Genomic DNA, 8,750 nt, shown 5'->3' with positions numbered 1-8,750 from the left:
GGAGAAAAAAAGAATGTTTAGAGAGAGAAATTTCTGAAAATGATAATTTTGGAAAATAAAAAATTTACTTCCATTAGTAAATTTGGTACTAAACAACTTTAATTCTTAAATGGTGATTAAACTTTAAAAAGAAAAGAAAAAAGTCATAAGGAAAATGGTATTTTGTTGTCTTAGATATGTATCTTTCATCTCCACTGAAATCCCAACTTTTGTTGCAACGGTTTCCAACTTTTTCCAAACGGTTAAAAACCGTTTATAAATGTTTTTTTCCAAATGTATTCAACAATATAGGTATAATTGTTAGGTCCATATGTAAATGGTGATGATTTTCAAGTTGAAAGAAGATATGTGGCCTTGTTTTAAGGCGTTTTATTGGGCACAAATGGAAGTTTATTGTGCTGGTGCTTTATATAGACATAATAGTAGTGTTCACGTAAACTCTAAATTATCGATTGAAGTTCGTTATTTTATTAGATTTAGTTTTCTTAAAATCTTATAGTGTTGATTCAAAGTATCGTACGGCTTTTCTCAAAAAAAAAAAAAAAGTATCGTGCGACTTAAATTTAATAAGCTTAGCTTAGTTCTAACCATGAATTTGGTCATTCGGGATCCATATGTAGTCATTAACTGTACTGCACATTAATTTTAATTAGGGTTAATTTCAAATAAAATACTGTGGTTTCACATTTTTGTAGATCGGTATATGTGGTTACCAAAATTTTCATTTTTTCAAATTTGACTGATAACGACCTCAAAATGAAAATTTTCAAGAATTAAACAACTTTAATTCTTCAACTTTTTAGGTTTCAGGTCATTTACGTGTTGTTTTTTTATGAGAGAGAAAGTTAATGTTTAGACAGAAAAAACGTCAAAAATAATGATTTTGAAAAAATAAAAAAATGTGATTCCATAGTAAATATGACATTAAACAACTTTAATTCTTGAAAATTTTCATTTTGAGATCGTGATCGGCCAAATTTTAAAAAATGAAAATTTTGCTAACCACAGATACCGATCTGTAAAAAAATTTGTAAAACCACGAGACGTTTATTTAAAATTAACCTTTTTAGTAATATATATAGTTGTTCCAATAATACGAGTAGAATTGACATTATAATGCAATTAAACATCATTTAAAAAAAAATACATATAATTTTTTAATGGCAAAAAGCATGTTTAAGCTCCTGAACTTTACCTGTTTTAAGGATCAAGCCCCTGATCAATTATTTTTCCACATTGAATCCCTGATCATTGATTTTGTTATGGATTTGGCCCTTATTTAACTTTTCTATCGAGTTTGGACTGCATACATCGTTAGAGCGATTCGGCTTGTTGACATGGACAAATAAAAAAAAGATTTCTTTGACTAGGAGAGATAAAAAAAATCAAAAATCAAAATGAAATTATAGAAATTAATTTTCAGTATATTCTTCCAAACTCGATTTTCTTCTCTCTCATTTTGTGATTTTCAACATTAGAATTGTCAAATCGATCTTCTCATCTCCTAAACTCGACAAAAAAGTTAAATAAGGGCTAAATCCATAACAAAATCAATGATCAGGGGTTCAATGTAGAAAAATAATTGATCAGGGGCTTGATCTTTAAAACAGGTAAAGTTCAGGGGCTTAAATATGCTCTTTGCCTTTTTTAATTAAAAAGCAGAAAACTTAATGTTTAAGAGTTTTTTCTCTCCTAGTTGAGAGAAGGTTTTTTTCTCTCTTTATTGAGAGTTTTACGAGTCTGTTAACCTCGAACTATCATGGGCTGGACAACCTGTGGGCGGTAGGGATTCTCTCGGATCTTGTCCATAATATTGTGTTTTTTTTTACTAAAACTAGGATTGGGCTTAGTAGACTGGATGTTATTAGTAGGAAGTTGGATTGGGTTTAGCATGGATAATGTTTAGTGGTGGTTTGGGCCTCCTATATATGGTGGGATAAAGATATGGTTGTTATTAACAATTCTTATAGGAATTTCATCGATGCCAATATCAATCTCTACGGTGATCAAGTTTGGCGTTTCACTAGCTTTTATGGCCACTAAGAACGCTCTCGTCGTTCTGAAGGACCTTTTTCGTCTGCTTTCTACCGCCTATAATATTTTCTGGGTTTGCATGGGCGACTTCAATGATTTTCTATCCCCTGATGATAGGTGTGGTTCTCATCCTCTTTCCCAGTAGCTTTTTAGGGGGTTTCAATGGGCAGTGGAAGATAATCATTTGCTTGATTTGGGTTCTACCGATCATCTGTATACTTGGGGAACGGGCAGTGGTACTGTGCAATGGATTGAAGAAAAGCTTGATAAAGCTCTCTCTACCACACCATGGTTGGATATCTTTCCCCAATCTCAAGTTAGGGTTTTAAATTTTTAGCTCATCTGATCATCTTTCCATTCTTTTAAGTTTGCTGAGTAAAAAGTATAAGGTGTGGGTTAAAAGGTTTAAATTCAGTTGTGATTTAAATGTCGAATATTTTGGAGAGTTGTGATTTAAATTCAGTTCCAATGATTTACTTCGAAAAATCGTTGAATGTAGTGCGGCACTGTCTAGTTAGGGCGATGATTATGTTTCTCGAATTAAAAAAAGGTTAGCGATATTAAGAAGGATTTAACTAATCTTTGTGATAGAAGGGATTCAATGGGTGTTGATGATTTTCGTTCGAGGTAAGAAGAGTATTTTAATGAAATTGGTAATCTTGAGATTTATTGGAAGCATGGATGAAAGGTGCGTTGACTTAGGAGAGGGCATGCTAACACAAAAAAAAAATTCACTTTGTGGCATCAGGTAAAAAGGTTAGGAATAAGATTGATAAGCTTAAAGATGATTAAGGGGATTGGCCTGATTGGGAGGATGGGTTAGATGAAGTTATGCTTGAGTATTTCAATGACATATTCACTTCTTCCAATGCTTTTTCGATTGTATTACTCTGATTATCACAGACGAACAAAATTATAATTTTTTTTAGAGAAGTTACCTCAGATGAAGTTAAAGATGTGGTTTTAAGTATCCATCCTGACAAGGCTCCTAGATGGCATGAATCTGGCGTTCTATTGGTACTTCTGGTCTGTTATAGGAGCTGGTGTGGTTAAAATAGGGCATGAATCCGACGTTCTATTAGTACGTCCGGACATTTTAAGTCAATAAATTGTGTCAGTTTCTTCATTGCCCAACTGATAAACACTGGAAGGGTGTCGAGCATGGTTTGCGCTACACTCTTGGTAGAACAACCTTGGAAATTAGTTTCTCCTCTGCCTTGATTCATGAGGTTTGTTGTTACTCCGATATTGATTGGGGTGGTTGTTCGGATGATCATCGTTGCACTGACGCCTTTTGTATCTATCTTGGCAAAAGTTTGGTATCCTAGCACACTCAGAAACAATCACAATTGCTCGCTCACCCACTGAAAGTGAGTACAAAGCAGTGGCTAATGTTGCAGCATAGGTCATATGGATTTAGTCAGTTCTATGTGAGCTTCATTTTCCCATTTCAATACCAGTTCACTTATGGTGTGATAATATCGTGGAATCTTTCTCACTATCAATCATGTCCTTCATGCTCTTACTAAGCACATTGAGCTCGATTATCACTTTGTGTGGAAACAAGTTGCAAATGGTTTTCTTCAAGTACACTTTATTCCCATTGAAGACCATGTGGCTTCCATTCTTACCAAGGTGTTGTCAAATGTTCATTTTACGCTTCTTCACGACCGGCTAACATTGACCCCTCGGCATCGGCTTGTCATAGGTGTTAGTGCAATAGTCGAAGCCATGTAGTTCGGTTTCCCAAGGACTCGAATTATTTCGATTCTAATCTATATGATTATACTTCTCCTAGTTGGATAATATTTTCTACCCTCATTCGTTTATTATAACTTTTCTTAGCCTTATATCTATACTTGTATTTATGTTTAAGATTAATAAGATAGAATTATTTATTTCAAATACTTAAGCTTCACGCATTAACATGTCGAACTTTTAACATATAGTATACGTGCAAAATTAGATATAAAATAAATACGATAAAAATAATAATTATCGTGTTAAACGGGTGATATTAGACGGATTATCTCTATAAAACATGATGTTGCATAGCACTATTATACTACATTATCTTTGTAAAAATTAATTAATTTTGATAAATTCACTTCACTATTGATGGATTTGACAAATATCAAGGAAATGCAAAATGATATTAATGAAAATATTGGTATAATGATATGATAGTTGATATATATGAAAGAAAAAGTCTATCCATAAGGATAGTCTACCACCTCAATAGGAACTCACAAAGAGATTCTAAAGTTGTGGCTTTCACGAATCCTTAACAATGATTTGATGCCACCATTTTCATTAATAATGCCTACAAGTTTTTTTCTTTCTCCCCTTTTTTTCATACTATTTAATAACCCTTCGGAATTCGAAACGAGAAATTTTGTTATGATCCCGGTCCAGAAAATTTCTGATGAAAAAATAATAATTGTGTAACTTTATTCTTTATGTTAATTTTTTCTAATGAAGTAGTATGCATCTTATTTTTTTATTAATCGGATTCATTGCACCTGATATAGAACTACTCTACCAGTAGTGTGTCACAGATCTAAATCTTGCTAAGTGGAATGTAAAAATGAAAAATCATCAAAATTTTGCCAAGAGAATATGAGCGTAATTAAAGTTAACCCGTAAGGTATTACCTCGTTAAAAACTTATAGTGTTTCTGTTGTTTCTCCCAGGGTTTTTTAGAAGAACCTTTCCCTTAAAATTGAAGTACCATGAATGTAATTAATTCCTTTCATTGGTTATGAGTTAATATAAAAGACCATTTTTTCCTTTGAGTTGACTTCTGAATGTTACGTCTTCTATCGTACACCAGGAATAATACATCCGATCTGTTAAAAAAACCCACTTGTATAAATTTAATTCTTAGCACCAATCAAGTCACATGTAATAATATGCATCTCTTTTAATTGGTCGGATATATTATTCTCTGTGTATAATAGGGTAAATTATTAGAAGCATCTAGTTCTCCATATCAAATGAAAGACCTTCCATAAATATTTTGACATGTGTAATATGAACTCATATATATTATAAGAAGTCTCACTATTTTAATTATTAAGCGACATCATAATACATATGTCCAAATGTAAATTGGGAGTCCTCTAAATGACATGGAAGACCGAATGCATAATATAAGAACTCAACAGTAGAAAGTCTCATAAAATTAATAAATATTTGATGTGATTAATAAAAATAATAAACAACACAAATTAGTGACTAGATGCTAAATATCTCATGATCATTGAACAACAATATTAATTAATAAATACAAAAGTTGTTCCAAAGTTATATATTATAAATAAAATAAAATTCATGTCAAAAGTGAAATTAATCATATGATAATTAGGTGAATCTTTTTCACTTTTGAACTTCAATTTGTTAAAAGTTGAAGTTCATGAAACTGAAAACAACCCCAAATAAATAATAAAAATATCATTGAAATGATCATCCATCTCTATCTTAATAATATCTACCTTAATATGGTTAAATCATTTGATTAAATTACATCCACAAATCTAATAAATTGTATTTTTTTTTTAATTTCCACAAAGTCACCCTCCTATATATGGTACATACATTAAACTTGCTACTGCTTCTTGTAGCCAATCATCATCCTCATTCTTCATCTACAAAAAAAAAAAAAAATAAATAAAATAAATAAATAAGTAAATTCTTATAACATTTTAATCATAATTTTTTTAAATTATCTTTTCTTTAAAGAGAGATAATTGGTTAAACAATTATTGTTTACTATTTGCTAATTTTCCTTTCAAAATGGTTATGAGGAACTGTTTTTCAATTCTTAACGAGTATTTTATATCTAATATTTGGAGTAAAACAGTAAAAATGAGCTATAAAAATGAGAAAACCCAAGTGGGAGTACCCGTTTGATTCTGCTTTTTTTTTCATTTTTTACTTCAAACAATAAAATAAAAGTGTTTGGTTATAATCGAGAAACAGTTGTTTATAATTATTGTAGAAAAAAATTTAATTAATATCTATTAGCTACAGCAACAATAATTCTTAAGAAAAAATTTATATCTAACTGTTTGGAGTAAAAACAGTAAAAATGAGCTACAAAAAACAGAATCAAATGGAAGTACCCGTTTGATTCTCTTTTTTCCTTTTTTACTTCAAACAATGAAGTGTTCTGTTAGAATTGGAAAACAATTGTTTATAATTGTTTTCGGAAAAAAACACTAATTAACGTATGCTAGTTTTTTTTAAAGAACTATCGTCTACTCGTGTTATTAGCAACAACAAACAATAAACAAAAACAAGGGTATCGATTAATGTGTAGGGATTGTAATTACCTCGAGTGAATCATTACTATAAGATTCTTTATCTTGAACAGGATTATCATTCTTTTTCGATCCAGTTTCATCTTCACACGGAGATAGTTCGTTATTTCTTGCAAATCTTCCTCGAACACGGACTCTCCGATCGGCTAGGGTTTTCCGGCAAGCATACTAAGAACAATAAAAGTGAATTTTTTCTTTTAATATATGAATTAATATTATTCTACAAAAATGGAAAAATATTATTACAATAAAAAAATTTTAAAAAAGAAGAGAATATAATGAGAATAAAAGAGACCTTAATAGTCTTGTTGAAGTTTCTTTTATTTCTCTTCTTCAAGTACTTAAGAATTCTATCTTTTCTTTCTTCAACTGAATAACGCCCAACTTTAATGTTGCTATGTTCATTGGCTTGCATTTGATTGCACTGAATTCCCTGCAATAAAAAAACCGTTAATTTCCGATACGAAAATACGATTTACAGAAATAACACGTCTGATATGATTTTTAACACAAATTTCATTTGTGTTGCATTTATATCATATTTAATTATATATTATAGGGATAAAACACAAATTTTTCCCGAATTTAGCTTGCACGTACAAAACATCGCAATTTCTATCCTAACGTTTACCACACAGTGTAATTTCAAATCTCGATGTTTTTATGTGCAATTTTATATTCTGGCTCCAATCTTCAACGTTCTGATCATCGAATAAGACTTAAAATTGCACATTTTCTTATAATAAAGTTTGAAATTGTGTCGTCTAGTAGATGTTAAACTTACGTAAAAACTAAATCGGCCCTCGTGAATACTATTAATTTTTTAAAAAATTAAAAGAACAATTAATCAAAGAAATGCATTGAAAAATACCCAATTATCTCCGGCCAATTCAGGACAGACAGACTTAAAATTTGGCACAAATCCACAACAATCTTCACCATAATCACATGAACTCCCATCGGAGAATTGAAACCCCCCGCCGGAATAATTATTCTGATCAACCTTACAGCAGCCACCCCCACCGGAAACATTACTACTTCCAAACCCCAAAAATGAAGAAGAATTATTAGAAGAACAAGGAACAGCTGCAGCCGTATCAGAAACAACCCCAAATTGCTCAGAAAAAACCCCAAAATTCACCGGAACCCTAGAAAACATCTCCGTCTCCGACCGATAACCCTCGAATTCCCCTCCACCGCAATTATTATCGTAAAATATCAACGGATGACCCAACATTACACCGCCATTACTCGAATTAAAATCATTGCCCCCAAATGCCGCGCCGCCGCAGCCCCCGGGGTAGGTTTCTTGAGCTATAACGGAGGTAATCTCGGAAAATTCGTCGGGGGAAAACTGGTAATCGGAGTAGAAATGAGGGATTGAAGCCATTATTGAAAAGATTGGAATTTTGGTTCGATTAAATTAAGAAAAGAAAGTGTTTTGTCTGGTCTGTCTGTCACTAAACCTGGGGGGAGAGAAAGATGTATTTATAGGAAGGAAAGAAGTGGGGAAAGTTGTGAAGAAACTGTTTAAAACAGAAAAGATGAAATGATTAGAGATATAATTAGTAAATTAAGTTAATTAGTTTAAGTTCTTAAGCTAATTTAATTGATGTTCACTTTTTTTTTTTGTTAAGCTGTAATTACGTGTTTTTACTTGTAAGTTTCTAACTTATTGTTGCCTAGATGGAATGGAATATCTCAAATATTTTATATTTATTGATATTGGATGAATATAAGCACACTCATGTAGCACTTACGAAGTCTGAACCATCATTTGGGGAAGAAAAGACGAGGAATCATCATAGGGAATCTACTCTCATTACGACCTAGTCTTATAGGCTTGGCTAAGAAAATCTCTTTAGACTCTGTTAAGGATCAACACGTAACGACCAATCTCGTGAATCACGGACCAAAGAGACGTGAAGGATATTAAACCTGATCTGCGGGCACATGTTCACATATACAGGTGACATGTAGCATTAGTAGGGACGTTTTATCTCTATCTTTTAGGATAATTTACAGTTTATTCTTGAGCTAAATAGTTAAGTTTAGTGTTTAATTTCACGTATATTTCAACAAATCAACGAGAAGTAATAAAACATGTACTTTTAGTTATTTTGAATCTCGTTTCATTATAAATAGGAAAAATTATAAAATTGGATCAAATGGGAGACTCGTTTACATATTTAGTCCATTTACCCAACCTACTATATATCTAGATTATTTTTTTGTGACTTTCCCAAAATACCCCAACCTTTTATCTTCCCTTCCCCTTCCCCTTCCTCTTCCTTACGGTTTCTCTTCCCCTTCCCATTCTCATACGTTTGATCTTCCTCTCTTCCTTTATATTGCGAAATCTGCACCAATTTCTTCATCACTGTGTCTTTCTCT

The 8,750-nt window shown here is 31.9% G+C and overlaps 1 protein-coding gene across 1 annotated transcript; it reads right to left on the bottom strand.

Annotated features, from left to right (window-relative positions):
- Nucleotides 1-5,394: 5,394 nt before the first annotated feature.
- Nucleotides 5,395-7,829, bottom strand: LOC136213439 (uncharacterized). The gene is made up of 4 exons (XM_066002829.1): nt 7,228-7,829; nt 6,652-6,789; nt 6,369-6,524; nt 5,395-5,681 (listed from the first exon to the last, which is right to left on the bottom strand). The coding sequence occupies exons 1-4, from the start codon at nt 7,744-7,746 to the stop codon at nt 5,607-5,609; spliced, it is 888 nt and encodes a 295-aa protein (XP_065858901.1). The 5' UTR covers nt 7,747-7,829; the 3' UTR covers nt 5,395-5,606.
- Between the last annotated feature and the right edge of the window lie 921 nt (nt 7,830-8,750).

Source organism: Euphorbia lathyris, chromosome 1, assembly GCF_963576675.1.
Source record: "Euphorbia lathyris chromosome 1, ddEupLath1.1, whole genome shotgun sequence".
NCBI lineage: Eukaryota > Viridiplantae > Streptophyta > Magnoliopsida > Malpighiales > Euphorbiaceae > Euphorbia > Euphorbia lathyris.
The sequence above is the reverse complement of the archived record's forward strand: the minus strand, read 5'-3'. Positions and strand labels throughout refer to the sequence as shown.